This window comes from Bos javanicus, chromosome 5 (assembly GCF_032452875.1).
Source record: "Bos javanicus breed banteng chromosome 5, ARS-OSU_banteng_1.0, whole genome shotgun sequence".
NCBI classification, from domain to species: domain Eukaryota; kingdom Metazoa; phylum Chordata; class Mammalia; order Artiodactyla; family Bovidae; genus Bos; species Bos javanicus.
Genome location: NC_083872.1, coordinates 45886203 through 45910185, shown reverse-complemented (window position 1 = coordinate 45910185; position 23983 = coordinate 45886203). Strand labels below are relative to the sequence as shown.

Genomic DNA, 23983 nt, shown 5'->3' with positions numbered 1-23983 from the left:
AAACAAATCTAGCTCCTGGTATGGCTACCTAATATTATGATTCAAATGATTGTCACCTCTTTCCTGGATACTGTAATTGACTAGTTTCAATTACATGCTCTTGCACCTCTATTGTCCATTCCCAATACAGTAGCCAGAGTGACGCTTGGAAAAACCTACGTCAAATCATATCATTCCTCTGCTCCTCCAAAGACTTTGCATTTTATTCAGAATAAAATGCAAAGTGTTTGCTATGACCGCTAAGGCCCTACACAATTTAATCCCTCATTACGCCTCTGACCTCACTGCCCATTCTACTCTCTCTCTTGCTCTCATCTCCAGCCATGCTGACTCCCTGCCTGTTCATCAAGGAATCAGGCACCTTCTCAACTGGAGGACTTTGCACCTGCTGCTCTTTTTGTAAAATGCCTTCCTAGATATGCATATAGGTCAGTCCCTTACCTGCTTCAGATTCTGCTCAAATGCCACCCTCTCAGTGAGAACTTCCCTGGCCAAGTCCCACTCACTTCCCCTGCTTTATTCTTCTCCTTAGCCCCTATCACTATCTAAAATACTGTGTATTTTACCTAATTATCCTGTTTACTGTCTCCCTCCTCCTCTAGAATGTGAATTCAGTGAAGGTCAGGATTTCTACCTTCATCTTTCACTGCTACATCTCCAGTTAAATCAGTGCCTGGACAAAACTGTCAGAGTAGATCCTGTTTACTGTCTCCCTCCTCCTCTAGAATGTGAATTCAGTGAAGGTCAGGATTTCTACCTTCATCTTTCACTGCTACATCTCCAGTTAAATCAGTGCCTGGACAAAACTGTCAGAGTAGATGCACAATCAACAGTATAGTTTTTCTTCTCTCTCTCTCTGTTGTCACTACTGACAATATTTGAAAGTATGCAGTCAAAATACAATGGCACTACCCTCAAGAACAATTCAATGCCTTTGCCTTCTCAAAGTAAGTTAATAACCTCCACATATGACGGACAGAATTTTCTAAAATCTGAACCTCTCATGTATTTATTGCATGTGACTAAAATAATCACTTCCTAAAGAGATGTTTTTCTCCAAAGTGTAAATATTTACCTTCCTAAAGTCATTCTTCAAAGTTTCTAAGCCATCCTGAGAGGATATTCTTTTCCTCTGTTCTATGACTGGAGGCTTCACTTTAGATGGAGACACTAAAACAGCACCACCTGGAAAAATACAGAAGATGCCACTGTTTCAATTTAAACTAAATTATCACGTAGAGGAAGCAGGTGAAATAAGAACTGTACGGTGTCCGCCTATTACCAACAGCTGGAGTGGTAAGATCATGATGAGTCCTCTGGATTCCACCCAGTTCTCTCAGCTTTGGAGTAGGAAGCCTGCCTCCTTTCCCTGAAGACATAGAAGACGACTCCGACCTACAAATTAAGACAATTATGAAGCATGTCCTCTAGAAAATATTAAAAAAAAAAAAATACTGTGCCATCATTATGCAATTAAAGCATAAACCTGTAAGAGAAGCCCATTTTGCTTCTGAAAAAATAAGAAACAAATCCACATGCAGTTAAGAGAAACTGACTACTGGAAAAGAAGGGAGATCACTGCAAGTAAGCAACATACTGGAGAATTCTTCCCCTGAGTCAGAGCCTAGCTTCCATTAGCTGCAAAAGTCGTGAATGAATAATAAGGGGGTTGGACTATGGACAAAAAACACCATAACCAATGGTAGAGAACCATTCCCCAAAACAACTGGCATATAAATCAAGAGAAATTAGCTATTCGCAGAAATCATTTATTTTAACATCACAAAAATTCTTTCTTTTTCCGTATAACCATCTGATAGTAAAGAATATTAGTTATTTTTCCTTAAGTCATAAAGGAAGTCATTCTTTCAGAGATACCTAGTTAATCATATCTTGAAAATCATAATTAGTAGGATATAAATAAAAAGAATACTAACTACTTCCTCCCCAAGTAATTCAGTGTTCAAGTGTTATTCCCAATTAGTGCAGTGGGACTGATTTTGAGTGACTCAAATCCCTGAGTGAATCAAATTATATAAACCATATAGAAATGTCTATTTCATGACATTAAAATAAAATCTGCTTTTTATTAGTCATGAAACCAAAAATGTAAACCACTATCATTAGTGACAAAATGAAATACTTATTATCTGTGAACAATAATGCGTCTAAATACTGATTAATTTTAAACACTTACTCTTCTTTGATCTTGTCTGCTTTAGACTTTTCCTGTACTTCCAGCTTCTCCAGCTCTTCCACGTTAACCTGCTTGTCCCCCTCCTCCTTCTCCTCCTCCCCCTTCTCCTCCTCCCCGCTTGGTTGTTTCTGTACGTCTTCAGTGGTGTCCTCAGCATCCCACGCCAGACGCCTTCTAACAGGTATGGGAGCATTTGACACACCCAATTTCTCTGTGGTAGTTTTCTGGGGCTGTTCTTCCAAAACAGTTCTTTTTTCTTCTAGCTGTGTAGAAGGACATTTCTGCAAAGTCTTATGGCTTGTAGGATCTCTGTGTAACAAAATAAGTTTTATTTTAAATTTAGTAGTTTTGAGGTTTCTAGTTGATACTCATTAAGTCCGTCATTTCCTTCCATGGTTCACAACTATGTTTCCCACTGATATTGCTTTGCCCAGATATTGAAGGAAAAAATCAAACTAAGAGTTCATTTTATAGAAGTTACAATATTCTAAAATAAATTTATGTCCTTTTACTCCTACCATCACACATATATGCCTGTACTCCTGCTGACAAAACTCCTATGTATCTTTCAACTGATAAATGCATACATAAACTAGGACCCCCGAGATGGTTTAACTTGTTCAGTTACTCAATTAGGGTTTGTGCACAAACTCGTGTGTACTTATACACCAAATAAACTAATTCAAATTTTGTATTTTAGATTAGGTTAATCTTTTTGAGTCACCGTTAAAGAACAAATTTTGTGGACTTTTAAAATCAGATGTCACATAGTTAGAATTTACAGTTCAATTTGGTATGTATGATCATACTAATACTCTATGAAAACAGAAAACTATTTTATTTGATGCAAATCAATGTGCTATTCCTGTTAATAGTTTGTGTTCACTTTAAAACCTAAAATAGAAGTGTTTCACAGAATCAGGGCCAGAATTCCATATTAATCACAAAAATCCATTAATGAATGATAATGGATATGTACTAATAGCTAATATTCTCTAAGTTTTAATTATTGTTGTCTTTTTGTTTTACTTTTAAAGTTTTATGTCTACTGCTAGTCATCCCCATTTTACTCTTAATTGCTAACAAGGAATATGATAAAATCTAAACTTCCAGATTTAAATTACGCATTATTTCTACACAGGTGTGTAAAGCAAGTATGTATAGCTTTACTTTTCACAAAAAATAAACTAAAAGTAGTTAGTGGCTGATATATTTCCATTTGACTATACAAAATTTGAGTCTTCATATCATGTTCCTATGTAATTCTATGATCCACATTACTCTACAACATACTTTTCCACTGTCCACTAAGAACATCTCACCCAGCAAGATCTAGTGCTCTGATGTTGCTGCTAATGGTTCCTTCTGAGCTCGTGGTTGAGGAGACATCCCAACAGCGGTTGTTTTCAGACAGAATCTGATTTAGATGGTCCCGAGAAAAATGGGTTCCCTGAACTCGTTTCCTATAAAACTCAGCCTTCTCTCGGAGTTCTTTAACCTATGCAGGAGAATTGAGATACCACGTATTATTTTAAACGCTCCTTGCAAATACCACCAAGTAGCATATCCAAGACACTGCACAAATACAGCCAGAAACCAAGGAGAAAGAAAGGCAAAAATAGCCACATACATTCATAAGGCTATGTGCATTTTTAAGCAGAAATTAAAATAGTCAAGCTTAAGCACAATGCAATTATTTTATTTCAGGCCAGCAGGCAGGGAGAAATTTTACAGCAGCTAAGAAAAACACTGACACCTACTTCTTTCTTCAACTGAAATTACACAAGTACTCTATGCATTATTACAATTTTTAAAAACATGAAAGCAACCAACCTCCGCATACCACATGGCATTTAGAGAAGCCTAGGGGAGGAATACAGAAACATACTTAATGACAGGTTAATGCCATAACTGAATATTAATGGCAATCAGTGAAATATCTTATTATTCTTCCTTCTAAATATATACCAAAACTTGTCAATCAATATTTTTTATAGTATTTTTAACAACATTTAATTTGGTAACCAAGATACCTTAACATTGCCTTGAAAACCAATGACATTCTTGCATGAGTGGAATGCTGTCCACCACAAGGTAACCTAATGACTATTTCCCCACCTCTGGAATAGTACTGACATGCCAGAAAGCCCTAGCCTCAGTCATTACTTCTTGGCTTACGTACAGCTGCTACTACCACAGAAGCACCACTGAGACAGTCTCATGACTTCCCCCTCCAAATTCCTCAACATTCCCTTGTAATCGGCCAAACCAGTATTAAATACATAATTTAAAAGACTATCACAATAATAGATGTAATAAATTTGACAAAGTAACAGGATACTCCCCCAAAATATTCTGATGAACTATATATGAGGTGACTCACATATTAATTCCCTCATATGCAAATAATATATTTTCACATGAAAAGGAGTCTCTTATACTCACTGAAACTCTTTCATTTTATACATTATACTGCCACCTTCTGACTTTCTTAAATACAATTCCACAATGTAAAAAAACTAAGTTGCAGCTTAAAATTATTTTCAATAATCTATTTGATTTATTCTCAAAAAACTGTGTAATTTCTTCCTAACATAAAGACAGAGTATTAGCCTGAAAAGGCTATCTGGATGCTGTCTGCTAAAGCTGCTCTTCTCTCACTTGAAGACAAAAAAGCATATAATGAAATTAGCACTGTGAAAGCAACTGGAGAAACATATCCTCAGCTCCTTAAGGATACTACTGATGCAGAGGAAGGCAAGCGCTACGTCTAATGAATCAGCCAAAGCAAAGGACAGCACCTGCCAGGGCAAAAAAAAAAACCCACGAAATCCCAATAGAATCCTATTGCTCTAATGAACCAAACCTGAAACATTCCCAAAGGATAATTCAAAACATAGTTTTCTTCAAATGTTTTCTTCACTGTCAAAAAAAATTGAGCCATATTCATTTACCATTTTTTTTTAACTTACAGAAAATTACTAGTTAACGTTTTTTTTATTTAACAGGTAGAATTGAGACACATGGATTGAGTCTGAACTCATAATCAGGGTATTCTGAATGCACAGGAACCTTGTAATAAAGTGCCTTGATAGAATCCAGATTTTATTTCTAATAAGTCCCTGCATGCTTCAAATGTATCATGGTCACCCTGATTTATCATCACCTGCATGATAAAATCTTCACGTCTTAGGATCACTTCCTCCTCTGCACTCTCAAAGCTCTTCATGCATACCCTCATTAGTACTTATTTCATTTTTCTGGAATTATTGCTTGTGTCATTCTCCCCTACGAACCTACAAATCCCTTGAGGTAAGGGATAATGTAGCCTTTCAACATTGATTCCACAACCTGTTCCTGAGTGTGGACTAAGTGCTAGGCCTGAGCTACACGGCTGGTAGCAAACAAAGCTAAGCAAGAAAGGGCCTGCACTCAGTGAACTCACAATCTGGTAGAGGAGGCAGACTTCCTCCTATATGATAAGTCATTATCATAACACTGGTATGATCTATGCCATAATAAACAAATGAGATATACACTGAAGGAAGGTTTCAAAGGGGGTCCTACCAGTCCTGAGTTGAGTGAGGGTCGAGCAAGAAGGAGCCACGGAGAAGGCTGCATTCTGTCCATGGGGGAGGACATCACTGATTGATGAATGAGAGGATGGACAAACATCCCCTCCATGTACACAATGACCCAGTTTTATTTGACACTGATTCTTTTTTAAAAAGGGAATGGAGATACAGAAATTCTGTAAAAACTTTATTCAGCTTTGTCTGTTACTGACATTTAAAACTCAGTGCTTTAAATTGACTTTATCTGCAATCTTTGTTAATAATCTTCATGCTAATGTTGCAATATTTTGCAAATACATAATTTTAAACTTCTGCAATCCTAAACTAATATGAAAAAATAGGAGGCTGATATTTTCAAAGTAAAGTGTTTGTTCCGCTAGAAAGTGTAAAAAAATCAGTGGCTTGAACTCAGTGTTAAAAACAATCCTCACAGCCAAAAACCAGAGTCACTAAAAAAGATATGAATAAGCCATGCCAAACAATTAAAGCAATACATACACCCCTTCCCAAGTCAAGTAATACAATCAGATTACATGACATAAATCCTATAAATGTCTTCCTTTCTGAATTTCTCTTTGTAAATTAAGAACACAACTAAATTTGTTTAAAATTTAAATGTAAAAATTCAAACTCAGAAAATTGGGGAATAAAATACTTCTTTTTTCCAAAATTCATCCCCTGAAAATGAAGAGTCATCTTATACCTAAAAGTGCTTAAAAGTCTGTCAAATTATAGAACGTCTCTCAAAAGTGGCACTTCATCTTGAAACAAAGTCCAATTTCTGGAAGCACATCAGAAAAAAATGATGTCAACCAATGTAGTTGGGATGATAAGAAGACTACCTAAAAATCAAGGGAAAAAGGGATTTAACACAGATCCAGCAGTTAATCTGAGGATGGGACTTAATTGCAATTGTTGGTTATTATTAAAAAAACAACCCTTGAAGTGAGCATTTTAAAGACGAATAGTGCCACTGCTTATAGTTTGGAGGCAACAAACAATTACTGGACCAAAAAGTCAACTACCTTAATGTTACGTGAATATGAACTTGGGACTTGGTTTAAAATACCTAGTGACTAGATTATTTATAGATTCAAAAAGTACAATATCTCAAAGAAGAAAGAGGGAAATGAAGATGACACATGGACTAGAAAACTGTAACATGACTTCAATTGAGTTAATACTCAAATAATAAAGTTACCAATGTCCAAGTGCATTTGAAGAGTGTGAATAATATTCCATGAAATGTTAGGAGTAGGATAATGTGGGTATACCTAATTGTTGGTACACAAAAAGCAGCCACATAAAGTATCTTCCAGGGAAAAAAATGTATATAAGATTTAAGTAAAATATTAAATGTCTATGACCTGGTCAACTAAAACTGTTATCACCATCAGTGATCACTAATCTCATAACTAAAAATTCTTATTCTTTTCTAACTCCAATTTGCTTTTTGAATGATTTTGACCATGAAGTTAAAGCAAATTATTCCACTAATTTAAACACTTTAAACCACCAGTAGTAGTTAATAAAACAAACACCCCAGAAAAGTCACATTACCATAGGAATCTTAAAGAGAGAAATCTTAAACAGGAAATCTTAAAGAAAGATCTTAATTTAACAACAAAAACAAAAATGTCCTCTTCCATGAGGGCAAGAATAAGGATTGTTACCTTATCATAACTTCAGATGTAACAATCCTCGGAGTCCATTAAATGTTTAGATCTAAATCTTAACTACGTTAAAGCCTTTGACTATGTGGATCACAACAAACTGTGGAAAATTCTTAAAGAAATGGGAATACCAGACACCCTTACCTGCCTCCTGAGAAATCTGTATGCAAGTCAAGAAGCAACAGTTACAACCAGACATGGAACAACAGACTGGTTCCATATTGGGAAAGGAGTACGTCAAGGCTGTATATTGTCACCCTGCTCATTAACTTATATGCAGAGTACATCATGAGAAATGCTGGACTGGATGAAGCACAAGCTGGAATCAAGACTACCAGGAGAAATATTAATAACCTCTGATATGCAGATGACACCACTCTTATGGCAGAAAGCGAAGAACTACAGAGCCTCTTGATGAAAGTGAAAGAGGAGACTGAAAAAGCTGGCTTAAAGCTCAACATTCAGAAAACTAAGATCATGGCATCTGGTCCCATCACTTCATGGGAAATAGATGGGGAAACAGTGGAAACAGTGACAGGCTCCAAAATCATTGCAGATGGTGACTGCAGCCATGAAATTAAAAGATGCTTGCTCCTTGGAAGAAAAGTTATGACCAACCTAGACAGCACATTAATAAGCAGAGACGTTACTTTGCCAACAAAGGTCCATCTAGTCAAAGCTGTGGCTTTTCCAGTAGTCATGTATGGATGTGAGAGTTGGACCATAAAGAAATCTGAGCACAAAAGAATTGATGCTTTTGAACTGTGGTGTTGGAGAAGACTCATGAGAGTTCCTCAGACCACAAGGAGATCCAACCAGTCAATCCTAAAGGAAATCAGTCCTGAATATTCACTGGAAGGACTGAATGTCAAGCTGAAACTGCAATACGTTGGCTACCTAATGTGAAGAACTGACTTACTGGAAAAGACCCTGATGCTGAGGAAGATTGAAGGCAGGAGGCGTAGCCAACGACAGAGGATGAGATGGTTGGATGGTATCACCGATTCAATGGACATGAGTTTGAATAAGCTCCGGGAGTTGGTGATGGACAGGGAAGCCTGGCGTGCTGCAGTCCGTAGGGTTGCAAAGAGCTGGACACTACTGAGCTACGGACACTACTGAACTGACTGAAACCCTAACTACCAACTCATCTTAATTTTAAAAAGTCTCAGGCCAAGAGATAATCTTTCCAAAACAATTGAGCTAACAGTGGTGCAGTCAGACAAACCAATCTTGAAAAATTAATCAGTCTTCACTTGAGAGTGGAGGTCTGCAGATTATAAAATAATCAAGTCTATAATGCTACAATTCTATAAACTGACTTCATTAACATAAACAGTTGATTTGAAAAACATTTTTAACTTTAAAGACCTTGTAATTAATCTCTAAGGAGCTAGTTGGTATTTAAAAAAAAAAAGTAAATACACTGATAAATAATATCCAACTGATACTTCTGGTGCTATCACCGCATCATATATCTTCAAATTGTAGTCTCTACTACTAGGTAAAACTATTGAAATTTAACTGAAGTAGTATCAGAGAAAATGTGGGTTTACTGAGCTTATATACTCACCTGATTTGGTATGTTTTCCTTCACACGTGTCCAAGCCCCAGCTTTATATAAATACTGGGCTGGGCTTAGAAATTTTGCTCTATATTCTGAATTCACCTTCCTAACAGAAATGAAATGAGAGTAAATATTTTAATGAAATGAGAGTAAATATTATGCTGATCAGCTAAATACTATGATATTTTTCTTACAAAATACATACCCAAGCCTTTGATGTCTCCAAGGAGTAAGTTTCTTTTTAGGCTGGTTTGAGTTTTTTGATTCCATCTCTGCTTCTGATTTTAAAGGATCATCTGTTTTATTACACTAAAATGAAAATAATTTGAACTTTTCATGCTCCATTTATGTTATACATTAATGTGACAATACAGATGTCATAAAGTATACTTGGATACTGAATTATAATTGCTTTTAAAACTAAGATTTTACTACTAAGATAATGCAGAAATCACAAGTCAACAAGCAAGTTCTGAAACTAGTATATCTGGTTAGTTTCTTTAAGTATATAGCTCAGGATATGGTTTCATTTTCTAACAGTAAAAATTTTACATACTTGGCTAGGAAAAATGTTTTAATCATATCAAGTTTACTTATTTAGATGTTCAACTACCTTTTGAACATTGGTCTTACATTTTCCCTTGATATTCTAAATCTACACTTGTTACAATAATTAAATGGAAGGTCCCAAAAAGTAAGTTAGCACATTGCTTTAGTGAGTAACTTAACAATTCTTTTTCTCTTTAAGAATACCGTAAGTCCAAATAAAAAAGTATTATACATTATTATACACATACATTATATATAATATATATGTATGATTTTTATAATACATATATAACTATAATACGTTTATTATATATATATATATATAAATCATTTTACTTTTAGTCATATAGTTTTCACTCTTAGAATCCATAAAATAGGTATGACATTCCAGGAGATTCAAAAATAGGACCTATCCCTGATCTACCCATAATTTACAATAGTTTTAACCTGATAATGCAATTCAAACAGCTGTAAATTTTTTACAGAAGTAGGTGTTTGTACGTACTGAGTTAAGTCGTGTGAATTATACTGGCTATAATTTGGTATACTAAAGCTCTAGTTTAAAATAACATGTGTGTATGTGTATTTCTGTCTTAATTTCCATTATTTAGTTTAAAGTATGTGTTTCTATCACCACTGTAACCCCTGAAGTTCACAATACTGTAAGGCCAATCATTTGATATTAGGCATAGCAGACTTACATGCTGTATTATTAAGCATTCGTTGCACTGTATTATACTTAATTATTTACATCTCTGTCTACCCCAGGCAATAAGAGCTCATGGCCCAAGAGCTGCTTAAGGCTTAGTGTGGTTATAATTGTATTCTCAGTACCTACCAGTGCCTGGCTTCTACCAAGGGCTCAATGAACACTTGACATTAAGTGAACAAACAAATTAATGAACTAGCTAAAAACAAAAATCTCAAATGGAAACTTATAAAGTTGCAAATGGTGGTAAGTAAAAGAAAATGTGATATTGTAAAGTAACTAGCCTCCAACTAAAATAAATAAATTAAAAAAAAAGAATTGACAAATACCTTCTTTTCAGGAGATATTGTTTCAAAATTTCCGTTTTCCTTCAAATGACTTCTTAATTTTGGTTCTTTTACTGGGGATAAGCCCTTAAAATTTCTTTTGTATTCAGTTTCATGGATGAATGAGTTACCTTTGAATTGTGGAATAAATTTGCTTTTATTGTGGAAAACCTTAAAACAAAAATTACTTTAGTTTAGTTTTCTTTGTTAAATATGTAGAACTTAGAACTTCAATTGCTTAAAGCATTCCACATATAAAGCTGAATCATCAGGATACAAAAAAGGGAAAATTATATACGACTATAATTTGATTTCACATGGCTAATTAATAGCCATTGCAACAAAAGCAAAAATAGGCAAATGGGATTGTGTCAAACTTAAAAAAAAACTTCTCTACAGAAAACAATCAACAGAGTGAAGAGACAAACTACTGAGTACAAGAAAATACCTGCATACATCTTTTAAGGGGTCAATTTCTAAAATATTTAAAGAAATCAAGGAACTCAACTCAATAGCAAAAAACAACCTGATTAAAAAACGGGCAAAGAGGCATAAAAACAGACACATAGACCAATGGAACAGAATGAGTCCAGAAACAAGCCCATGCATATATGGTCCATTAATTTATGACAAGGCAGTCAAGAGTCAAGAATGTAAAATGGGGAAAGGGTTTCATCAATAAATGCTGCTAAGAAAACTGGATAGCCACATGTAAAAGAATGAATCTAGACCACTATCTTATGCCATATATAAAAATTAAATCAAAATGGATTACAGATTTGAATGTAAGCCCTGAAACCATAAAACTCCTAAAAGAAAACATAGGCTAAGCTCCTTGACGTGAATCTTAATGATTTTTTGGATTTGACACCAAAAACAAAGGCAACAAAAGCAATCATAAACAACTGGGACTACATCAAACTAAAACATTTCACACAAGAAGGGAAAACATCAACAAAATTAAAACATAACCTATGGAATGGATGGCATCACCAACTCGATGGACAAGAGTTTGGGTGAACTCCAGGAGTTGGTGATGGACAGGGAGACCTGGCATGCTGCAATTCATGGGGTCGCAAAGAGTTGGACACAACTGAGTGACTGAACTGAACTGAACTGATAGAATGGGAAATTTTGCAAATCATATGTGATAAAGAGTTAATATTCAAAGTAGAACTCATAAAACTGAATAGAAAAAAAAAAGCTGATTAAAAATAAGCAAAAGAATTTTTTTCCAAAGAAGACATAAATGGTCAACAGGTACACGAAGGCATCACTAATCATCAAGGAGTAAATCAACATCAATGAGACTTTACCTCACATATGTTAGAACGGGCATTGACAAAATACAAAAGATAACAAATATTGGTGAGGATGTAGAGAAAAGGGAACCCCTGTCCACTATTTGTGGGAATGTAAATTCATATGGAAAGCAGTAATGAGGGGTCCTCAAAAAATTTTAAATATAATTATCATATGATCCAGCAACCCTATTCCAGGTATATATCCAAGCGATATGAAATCAGTATCTCTAGATAATCTACACTGCCATGCTCATTATAGTATTCACAATAGCCAAGATACAGAATCAATCTAAGTGTCCATGGACAGATGCATGGATAAAGAAAATGGAATATTATTTGGCATTTAAAAAGCAAATCCTTTCATTTGCTACAACATGGATGAACCTGGAGAACATATGTTAAGTGAAATAAGCCAGGCACAGAAAGACAAAAATACTACATGGTTTGATCCCACTTATATGTGGAATCTAAAAGAATTCATAGAATAGTGGTTGCCAGGGACTGGGAGATGGGGTAAATGGAGATATGTTGGTCAAACGGTACAAAGTTTCATCTGTGCAGGATAAATAAGTTACGGAGAGCTGAAGTATAGCATGACTACAGTTAAAATACTGTGAAAAAAGTGAAAGTGTTAGTCGCTCAGTTGTGTCCAACTCTTTGCAACCCCATAGACTATAGCCCACCAGACTCCTCTGTTCATGGAATTCTTCAGGCAAGAGTACTGCAGTGGGTAGCCATTCCCTTCTCCAGTGGATCTTCCCAACCCAGGGATCAAATCTAGGTCTCGTGCATTGCAGGCAGACTCAACCATCTGAGCCACCAGGGAAGAACTCAGTAATACTGTACTGTAACTTAAAATTTGCCAAGAGGGTAGATGTCAAGTATTTTTAAGTGTTGTACATTCACACACACAAAAAAATGGTAACTATGTGAGGCAACAGATGTGTTATTTTGCTTGACTGTAGTTATCATTTCAGAATGAATGCATATATCAAAACTTTATGTTGTGCATAAAAATTACATTAATTTTTCTCAATTATACCTCAATAAAACTGGAAGGAAAATCCAAAGGTCAACTTTTGATGCTCATTACTATGTTCTGAGTAATAGTTATTACAATCAAAATAATACTTAAGTCAAGAGAAATAATAAATCATATCTGTTCTCCCCAAAGTTCCCTACCACTCTGTTAGTTTGGCAATAGGATAAGTAAAATGGGAAAATTTTAATCACATGAAAATACACATTAGCTTTACAAGGCAACTTTGTCAGCAGTTTTTTCCTCCTTGACAGCAACTTTTTTATTCCTGCAACAAAATATTCTTAATATTTTCAATATCTGACATGCATTTGTTCATTTTTTCTTCCTTTGCTTACTTACTTTTAGCCTGAAGCAAGGAAAAAAATCAGGTAATTATCATGTTTCTATTTATAAATGTTTCCTTTTATCCTTATTATTCCATGATATGGTTTCCATTTTATGGTATATTGCCACTGATTACAAAGAAAGTAACGGAAAAGATATGGAGTTCAAATAAGGTGTTTAATTGCTTCATAATGCTGAATAATACACCTACACTTCAAAACCAAACAGTATATCTTTTTAAGTACAGTATAATCTCAAGAACTTTTCTGTCATAAATTGTTCTTACTCCTTTATATATAAGACATCCTTTCAGAAAACACGTGTCTGATAAAACAGAAATGAATAGCTCCTTTAGGAATTTCCCCATCAACAAGCATGGAAAAAATTTCTATCACACAACTCTCCAATCCACAGACCTGAAACTGATTATACGTTTTAACTAACAGAGCATTTCTTTACAAAAAATTATCTGAAGTCTTCACTAATGAAAGCAATAAAGCTAACAGTAAAGGTATTTGCTAGTGACTTATACTTCTTGATACTATAAAAAGAACATTTCTACACGATGCTTTTCACTGAAATATGTAAAAGTTGTCAATAGGGCTTTGATTTGAATTACCTCTAGCTTATATTCCATAAAAACTAAACAATCACAATTTTCAGGCTGTATTTTGTGGTACATTTTCTATCTAAGAACACTTGTGAGCCAGCAAAAGAAGTATTGATTCTATTCACTAGGTTTATAAAGGAAATGTATTGCTTTAGGTTATTTCTTGTGTTCCTAAAATGTTATATGTATTTCAGGTTTTTCAAAACTGAATAACAAGTAAGCCTAAATCTGCTACAATTTATAACAGTGGAAATATTATCTTAGTATAAGATGACATGTTATTGTCTTTCTGAATCTAATTATCCTCTCAGTTTCTGGGGATGTATAAAGTACACAGGTGAGTGAGAAAGAAAAAACTAAGCTGCCATGAACCTTTGGGGATATTCTAAATGGAAGTATTTCCTACTTAAACCTAGGAATATGGTTAAGAACATAAATGAGAGTTAAGAGCTAAGAACTTTCTAGAGAATTATAGTAGTAAAAAAAAAAAGTATATTTTAGTAATGGTAGCCCAATTCTAAAACTGTGTGAGAATACAATGAAACTTAATATCACTTCTAGTTACCATTTTAGCTTTTGAATTTTATAAACATAAATTGACAATTCCTATCACTGTTCATTTGATATAAAGACAAAATTATACATCTTGTATCACCTCAACCTATTTTTTACTTATTAAATATCCAAAGCAGTTGTGCCTTTCTTAGACAGAAAACATGCAATATATTAGTCAATGAAACACAACAGTTCAGAATAAAACAAATTTAATAATTTTTTAATAAGTAAAAAAAATTCACAGCATGCAAAAACTTACCAGTCCTCAAGTTTTCATTACCCTGTCTCATATTTAGTATATGTGATGGATCTGGCAACAATGATCATCAGTAGCCTAGGACAGTATAATATTACTGCTATAAATCAGAAGTAATAGGATGATTTTAGCAAAACTCTCATTTTCACTTTTCTAGAACCTACCTCCAGATCTACTATCTAATTTCTTTCTATGTAAACTGCAACACTAGATTAGATAATGGCACTCAAAAATGTATTGTATCCATTAAACTACCTGATTGGCTGCAAAAGCTGGAGCAGGTTGTTTAGGGGTCTTCCAAACAAACTGCCTTTGATATTCAGAATTCCTCAAGACATTATGTGAAGGAACAACCGTCAATCCAGCTTTCTTCTGCAGAAGTCTATTCAACTGTTGGGGGAGGAAAAAAAAACAGAACATTGAAAGTTATTAAAAATTTCTATTCAAACTTATTTTTTTTAACTGTGATTTTAAAAAAACATCCAATATAAAAATCTACACTCCTAACAAATTTAAGTGTATAGTATAGTATTGTTAACCACATGCACATTGTTATAGAGCAAACTTCCAATCAATAATGTTCCTTTTAAATTGTGACTCTTTAAAATTCCTTTCTTAATACTGTCAAGGAATTATTGTGCATCCCAGCAAAAGGTAACATTTCTCAGTTCCTTCCTACCAATTATGCATAAATGGATCTACTAGTAAGTCTACTAGTAAGAAACAACAGCACATCACCTCATCCACACCTTGCTTTTTGGGACACCTCTTCCCCTGCCCATCAGACTTACATGTTACCTCCCTTGATTCCCTTGTGTCCCCTGGTTTTCCAACACTTCTAAATGCCTCTCCGTGGCTCCAGTCAGTGGTGGACATGAAATGGGAGGAAGCAGTAGAGTGGAGAAAACTGTGGAAGGCAGTGAGGTGTCTGCACAGGGCCCCGCAGCCTCTGCTTATGTGCTTGCAGGGGCCTTCCACAGGCCAGCTGTGACATAAGAGAGCAAACTGCAAGATCTTTTGAGATCCAGCCAGACCCCTCCTTTCTTTTGCATTTTGCCAACTGAGGCTCTGTTTTTTTTCCTCTGGTATACAATAAGAAATTGAAAAGGGCCTAAGTATAAGTCAGCTCACCATCCCTGCCAGAAGTAATAGCCTACTCCCCTTCTCTGTCTCAACTTGATCTCTCCCTTAGGACTCAGGTGCTGATATATGATAAATGAAATCCAGAGGCAGACTGTCTTCCCAATGAAGGGATATCTGAAAATAACCAGTACAAAATGGCAACTGTTAAGAATAGAACTAATTCATAATAACTAAAGTCAACTATCACCTTATAGTCTATTCTACAGACTTTGAACAAGGAAACAGCAGAAAAAAATTAAGCACAAAATGTAATATTACTGAAATGATGATAAAATTTATAGAGAATTCTATGCTTCTGAAAAGAAATACAGTGAATACACATACCCTATCATCTACATTTTCTGAAAGAGGCTTGGTAGAATGTTTCAGCTCCACATTTTCATTAGCTGGTACATCGTTTGCTTTTATATCCTCCTTATTTTCTACAATATCTGAAGCCCCCTCACTTCTAGAGTCTGCAGAGTGAGATCTGGTTCTCTTGGGACCCCTGGAGGCTTCTACTGCAAGAAGTCTTTCTTGGTTAACATCTGTTTGTTCTGCCTCCTGTGATTCTGGTGTTCTAGGAGCTTCAGTTTCTGGTGATAGGACCACATCATTTTCTGAGGTAGCTGCATTCCACTCAAGAGATTTTGAAATCTGTGGGTCATGATGAGGGACTCTTCTTTTCGAAATAAAACTTGGCTCTCTTGTGATTCCTACAAAATATAATATGCAAAATTAGCAGAAACCAAAGCATAAAGCCAGAAAGACAACTTTGAATCACATGTATGAGAGAAGAAATGGAATTTAAAATTCACTTGAGATACACAATATCCTTCCAGTTACAGGATTTAAAAAAAAGTACAGTTTTTCAATGTAAAATTTCTAATTTTGCTTTAAAGAAATAGTAAAAGTTTGACCATAAATTTAAATTGGGGTCATGATGTTCAAGTTATCCTAACACAAGTCACTAGAATTGCAACGTGATGGACCTGGCAAGCCAGGCGGAATGTGTTGCCTCCGTTTCTAATTACTCTCCTGTGCTACTTAGCAGAACAATGGGCCCTGGTACTGTCAAAATTTGGAACTTTTCACAAAGCTTCTCTTATGCAGTGCAGACCAAGATGAGAAGGGATGAGATGTCATTATGCTGGATCTTGGCTCTATATCTGCCTTGAGTTCCTGAGAAGTTAAAGAGAATGAACCCTTTGAACCAGAGCTAAGATACTATTTCTCTATATTTCTCTCTGGAAAGCAAATGCCCAAAAAACTTAACCTTCTACCCAGGTAAGAGGAGCTCTGCAGAATGACAGCCACTGAGATACTGCCCTAGTTTGGAGCTATTCTTTAAATAGAAGATGGTGTAGGATGGAGAAGAAAGATTAAGACTAGAAGAGAAGGGAAGGTGAAGAGACAATCTGGCATTTGCTAAAATCAGAGCTCTTTGGCTTCTATCATGGATGTTTTGGCCATTGGACCCAAAGTCTCCACTGGTGCAAGTCTCCCCTAGACCACGGTCTTCACACTGGATGCATATATGTCTGGAGGCATATAAAGACATCCGGGTGTGGGGTGCAGAAACGGCAGCTTGAGGGAATCACTTTCCAGATCCTCACTTCCATATGTGCCACTTCCTGACACTGATCTGCCTAAGGGCTTCATCTGCCATCTGTAGTTTCCTTTCTCACCGCTCCTTTCATAATCACCCTTTGCCCACTTTACAAAAGAAAGACACGCCTCTCAACCACCCTATGGAACTAAAAAAAAAAAAAATTGTCATAGGTGGGGAGGACAAACAAAGGAACAATTCAAGAAAGCACAACTCCTGACACGGAATATTTGACAGCAAAGCAAAGAAGGCAGAGATTAGAAATAACAAAGGAACAGTACCTTATTTTATCTAGCTCCATGCCTTTTCCATCTACCTATCTTAAACTAAAATTCAAGTGTAAGAGAGTCATTATGTGAAATGCATATATGCATATTAATGTACTTATGTGAACCAAAAAATAAAGTTAGACTTTCTTCTCATGGAAAATAATTCAAATTTTATCTGATTAGTTTTCCAATGAGGACTGACTTTACCAATTAAATGATGAACATTTACCATAAACTGAGCTAAACTAGCAGCTCCAAAGTTAACAAAATACATGTAAAACGTGTATGATATTTGTGTATACACAATAAGCCAGAAAGATATCCTTTGATTGTACTGTTCATTACACTTTTTATTAAAAAAATTAAATATTAACTTTAAAATGTGAAGAGAGAGAGACTTTCTAAATTCTTTTAGCAGGTATGAAACCAAAAATACTTGAAGACCACTGCCCTAGATGTCCCTCTTTAACAGAGCAGGGCTGGTGGAAGAAGAGCAAAATGAAAAGGGAAGCTTCTCAAGTGGTCCACCCTTGTCTCTCAGCACACACTAGCAGGAAAAAGACACAGAGAATGTCTAGCCAGTTTCAGGTAACACTGCTGCTGTTCCTTGCTAGCTTTCCACCTCCTTTTTGAACAACCTGGAGTTCCCACTCTGCCCCTCCCCCTAGACATTCCTTTCTCATTAAGGTATCATACTGCAAAGTGGCTCTTTTCCCATAGTCTCATTTCATCATTACCCTTTCAAATGTAGCTGATCTAAGCTAAAATGTTATGTGGTTAACCAATTGGCCAGCGTCATAATATCCCTTAAGGCCCTCGATGGGCTTAGCTAGCTACATTTCAGAGATTTATGTTGGGATATTTAATCTAATAGAGTCGCAAATTTGTGGAATTCTGGTCATCTGGAGAGGTCTCTGAGAACAGAGCTCTGTCTTCACCACCGTGTTCCTGCCCAGGACCTAAGATAGGGCCTTGGCACATTTTAAAGCTTATTAAAACTCTCTTTTTTAAAAAATGAATGCATAAACCTGGGTTTGAATCCACATTTGATGGACAAATTGGGCCTGTTTCACCAAGGTGTTTCTTAAAGCACCACCCTGCCTAAGATGCAGGGACACTAGGGCTTTGAAGCCAGGCTCTGGGCAAAGGAGCCTGACAATTCAGAGGAATATTAAAAGAACCACCCACTCTAGTCTACTCTTCCCTTTGTTCTCCAAACCTAATCCTGGAAATATGCTCTTCTTACTAGTTTCCAGACTTGGCACCCCACTCTTTAAGTCTTTTACTGGCTTCAAACATCTAAGATTGGAGGAAATTATATCCTACACATCTGCACTCTCACAGGGGTCACAGGAGGAGCTCCTAGCACAATCTGTGTAGAAGTACCTAGCCCTTAACAGGAACATCTCATTCATCACTCCCAACAATCCTGGGCAAGGGGCTTCCCAAGTCCCGCTTGGGGAAACAGGCCCAATTTGTCCAAAGTCACACATCAAATGTGGATTCAAACCCAGGTTTATGCATTCAATTTTTAAAAAAGAGAGTTCTAATAAGCTTTACAATGTGCCAAGGCCCTATGTTAGGTACTGGGCAGGAACACGGTGGTGAAGACAGAGCTCTGATCTAAGAGATCTTATATTCTACTGAGGGAGAATTAAGCAAGCAGGTTGAATCAAGTCAGTCTCTCTCTCTCTCTCCTTCCTTCACACTCTGGGAAACCACATATTTTTAATCATTTTGCCCAAGGTTTATTCAAGTTATAATGACAACTAATTGTTCAACTCACCTAATTGATCTGATCTAAGTCCAGCCCATGGGTGTCTTCTCCCCATTGATGAATTACAGGACTCTGACAAATACGACTTTTTCCACAGAAAATTTCTCTGATATTCACTCAATCCCTGTAATGCAAAGTACAATTTAAGTTCAATGTAATTAATGAAAGTTGTTTTAAAGTATATATCATTTATATATATATATATATGATATATATATATCATAAAGTAAAAATCATTTCTGAACCTCTAAAAAGTGGAAATACTTAAGACTAATTAAACACAGAAGAGCTCCTTAATAATAGCTCCTAATATTTACGCAACCCTGTGCTAAGCAGTTCAGTGTTATAACCTTAATCCCCACAACCACTTGAGGCAGATGCTACTAGGAATCTGAGGCTCAGAGTGGCTACCCTTTTGCTGGATGTTGGAATCAAAAGCTTGAGCTTTGGTCTGAAAATCGGTGGCAATTTAAATCCTCATCACTATAATTATCCTAACTAATGAAGTTCTCACTGAGTACACAATATTATATTGCAATATTATGCCTAGTTCCTTGTGAAGTTTTGTAAAGTCAACCAAGAAAAGAAAAATTCCCCTCCCATTCTGAATACAAACCCTCAAGATAAAAGAAGACTGCAGGGCTTGTGGAGCACTGTGGTCAACTGTTATGTTGCAGGGTGCTTGACCTTGACAGCTACCAATTACCTGGAACTATTAACAAACCTTAAAGAAATGCATGATTATGAATAATGTGTTTCATATAACCTGTCTTTAATCTTGTCAGGGTCCCATTTCTCAAGCCTTTAAAAGACATAAAACACTCTGAAGTTTTAAAGGGAAAGGGTGTTAAGTGCTAAGCTGTGATGTGGTCCACAGGTGCCCCAATCTGAAGCCGCCACAGTTCCCATTAGAAAGCGCCCACTATGTACACGCCTCTGAGCACCTCCCCCCACTCCCGCCCCAAATAAATCCATCTCAAACCATCTAACTCTTCCACTCGACAACTCAGAACTGAGTGTGAGCTGAGAGGGGGCTAGGTAAGAGGAGATGAGCATCCTCCGGGATAGTGACAGGTAGGCTCGGGAGCTGACAGCTTCTACGGGGCCGAGGGGCGCGGCCCAGAAAGCCAGTGAGGCTCCGGCACGCCGCACCCGCCCCGCCTTAACTCCCCCCATCAGGCTTCGGGCCCGGGGACCCCGTCCTCACCTTGAAGCGCACCGGCATGTCGGCCTGAGCTGGAGCCCCCGCCACCCCGACAGTTAACGGGACAAAAAGCTCCGAGGGGGCGGGGCGACAACAGTACGTTCCCTAGCAAAAGCTTCGGCCCAGCGTCCTCGACTACGCGCCGGCGCACTCCGCGATTCCCTCCTTGAGCCCAGACGCTCTGCCTTTCCCCGCCCATTCTGAAGACTAAGAACCAATTGAGACTCGAAAACCCCATGCCGTCATTAAGATTCGACCAATTAGTGTCGGAAAGGTAAACGCCCGCCTCCCGAGCCAAATCCCGCGGGCTGGTAGAAGTGGCGGGCGGAAGGCCGGCCAATGAGGCTCCCGGACCCGGAGTGGGCGGGGCCCCGCGGGAGCTTCGTCCTGAGGAGATCTTGATGGCGTCTGGTTTGTGATCCCCTATGCAACAATGGTCTAACTGCTGGGATTCGTTGAGTCACCGACCTCGCTGGGCCCTGATTCTTGACGTCATAAACAGCACGGTGTGTTTTTAATTCCAACGTGTATGACAGAACCGAATGTTTCTTTTTATGAAGTGAAAATATTCAGGTCTGTTCTTTGGAATATCAATTCCTGCCACGGACAACCATTCTACACTGTTTACTATCACATCAAAAGGAAGAGGCCAGAAAATAAATATAGCTTGCTGCTGCTGCTACTGCTAGCTGCTAACTCGCGTCAGTCTTGTCCGACTCGGTGCGACCCCATAGACAGCAGCCCTACAGGCTCCTCTGCGCTTAGGCAGGCCAAAGCCCATTTTTTTATTGCGTCTCGAAAGGCAAACTGCTGACTTCCAGGGATGTTCTTGCCTCTCACAGCCCCTTCCCCTAGAAGATGTACATATAGCTCCTAGATTAGGACGTGTTTATTAATGGTGGTTGTGAGTCTCAACTCTCAGAGCCTCAGCTTTGTTTCTCCTCTCATCCTTTTAAAAAATGAAACTTCGTTTGATTTTTATGAATTATTGCTATCATCATCAATAGAATCTCAAAGATTCTACCTTTGAGAGAATGCCATGCTGACCCTAACAACGGAAAAGAACTAAATTGTCCAGATAGTTCTCTAATATGCTTAGGGAGAGTGAACATATATTTAGTCAGTAATAGTACAATGTATCGGGAGAAGGCAATGGCACCCCACTCCAGTACTCTTGCCTGGAAAATCCCATGGGTGGAGGAGCCTGGTAGGCTGCAGTCCATGGGGTTGCTAAGAGTCGGACACAACTGAGCGACTTCACTTTCATTTTTCACTTTGATGCATTGGAGAAGGAAATGGCAACCCACTCCAATGTTCTTGCCTGGAGAATCCCAGGGACGGGGGAGCCTGGTGGGCTGCCGTCTATGGGGTCGCACAGAGTTGGACACGACTGAAGCGACTTAGCAGCAGTACAATGTATCATGTGCTAAATTGCCAAATAAGTGGTATTAACAACATAGGAATTGGAGGAAGGAGTCATCCCTAAAAGTGATGGATAGAAAACAGTTCAGGAAGAAAGATTCAGACTCTGCCTTAAAGATTAGAAGAACTAAAATGAGTAAAGAAAATGGAACAGTTAAAGGGTAGATGTCTGGATGGAACGCTGCCAGGCTTCTTCCAGGAACAACAAATGCAGTCTCATTTTACTTTCGTCACTTGTTAACTGAAGAAAAGGATACCCTCTTGTAAACTTTCAAATATTAATATTAATCCTTGATGCCCTCCTTTAAGCATTTTCTGCAGAGGCTTGTCTTCTGAATCCTAATTGATATCTCTATTCTTCTTCATCATCTGAGATACTTAAATATTCATTTGAAGGAGCCACCTGATATCTGAAACAAAGAGAATATTAAATTAGTCCCTGTACAGCCATGCATCCAGGGGGCCCTTGATAAATGTTAATTGGTGATGACAGCATCTCTGTCGTGTAAATTAAGAATGGCACAAACAAGATGCAATGAAACATAAAATCCTCTGCAGGAAGGCAGACCAGATCTTATAGGATAGGAAAGATACAGCTCTGATTGTACACAAAGCTTTGTTACTACTTAATGCTAAGGTGAAATAAGTATGTATGTAGAATGTAGCCTATCTGCCAAACAAGGACAATAACTAATCTGGCTCTGCTGAGCAGAAAACAAATGACAAGAAAACCAAACAGCAGACGGTAAAAAAAAATTACTTCATCACAACCTGAATTTGCTGAGATGTGTTATTAAGGACCCAGGGAAGAAGAATGTTTTACTCTGTTATTTTTAAGAAAATCCTACTTCACTTTGGGGTTTCCCTGGTAGTTCAGCTGGTAAAGAATCCACCTGCAATGCAGGAGACCCTGGTTTGATTCATGGGTCAGAAAGATCCCCTGGAGAAGGGAAGAGTCGCTAAGCAACTAAGCACAGCACACACAGCACAGCTACTTCAGTTTATGAACCAAAGATATAGACATGAAAAAAAGGACAACCTTAGTAAATGAGAGTTTTGTAACCAGTTTTTTGTTTTACCAGCTTTTAACACTTCACTGCTGCAGGCAGCAGACCCAGTTCCCTACAAAGTTCCACCCATATGTTCTGGGGAGTCCCTATGAAGTGTCTCACATGTGCTTACAGCTACCACATGTAATTTGCCCAGCAGCACTGTCACTTCTTACAATAGTCACACATCTCTAGGTGTCACTCTTCTTGTAGACACTAACATTTACTGGGGACTGAGTCACTACTGGGCAGACAGCTTGGAGTTTCCTTGGCCTGCTCAGCCCTGCTGGCAATCTGTGGCAAAGCACCTCCCTACACTTTGTGTTACCCCTCTTATTGAAGGAATACCAAAGTGTCTTACAGAATTCTTCCACTTATGTTTTAGCCTTCCTCCTCTCCAAAGGGCTCAAAGTGAAGTCCATAATTCAAATCTAGGCCAGAAAGTAATTATTTTAACGGATGGGTAGCCTTCAGTAAGATAAGGGTATCACAGCTGGCTCCCTCTTCCCTTTCTTGATTTCTCTGTTTCTCCTGCAGATAGATTCTGTTTTTGCATATGAGCAACTAAACCAATCAGATCAGATCAGTCGCTCAGTCATGTCCGACTCCTTGCGACTCCATGAATCGCAGCACGCCAGGCCTCCCTGTCCATCACCAACTCCCAGAGTTCACTCAGACTCACGTCCATTGAGTCAGTGATGCCATCCAGCCATCTCATCCTCTGTCATCCCCTTCTCCTCCTGCCCCCAATCCCTCCCAGCATCAAAGTCTTTTCCAATGAGTCAACTCTTCGCATGAGGTGGCCAAAGTACTGGAGTTTCAGCTTTAGCATCATTCCTTCCAA

The 23983-nt window shown here is 37.5% G+C and overlaps 1 protein-coding gene across 4 annotated transcripts in view; it reads right to left on the bottom strand.

The window, feature by feature from the left end:
* MDM1 (Mdm1 nuclear protein) overlaps positions 1-20757 on the bottom strand; it is a 28946-nt gene extending 8189 nt beyond the window's left edge. The window contains exons 1-12 of one of the 4 annotated variants that reach the window (XM_061416551.1): positions 20672-20757; positions 19474-19588; positions 16155-16525; positions 14943-15077; positions 10600-10767; positions 9218-9321; positions 9019-9118; positions 4031-4060; positions 3520-3695; positions 2198-2506; positions 1283-1395; positions 1076-1185 (exon numbers count right to left, since the gene is read on the bottom strand). In XM_061416551.1, the coding sequence (XP_061272535.1) occupies positions 1076-1185; positions 1283-1395; positions 2198-2506; positions 3520-3695; positions 4031-4060; positions 9019-9118; positions 9218-9321; positions 10600-10767; positions 14943-15077; positions 16155-16525; positions 19474-19588; positions 20672-20689 (1749 nt within the window). In that variant the 5' untranslated portion in view covers positions 20690-20757. Of the gene's footprint in view, positions 1-1075; positions 1186-1282; positions 1396-2197; positions 2507-3519; positions 3696-4030; positions 4061-9018; positions 9119-9217; positions 9322-10599; positions 10768-14942; positions 15078-15818; positions 15895-16154; positions 16526-16843; positions 16992-19473; positions 19589-20671 lie in introns of those variants that run through there. The other 3 variants (XM_061416553.1, XM_061416554.1, XR_009736432.1) reach the window with 3 other exon arrangements.
* Between the last annotated feature and the right edge of the window lie 3226 nt (positions 20758-23983).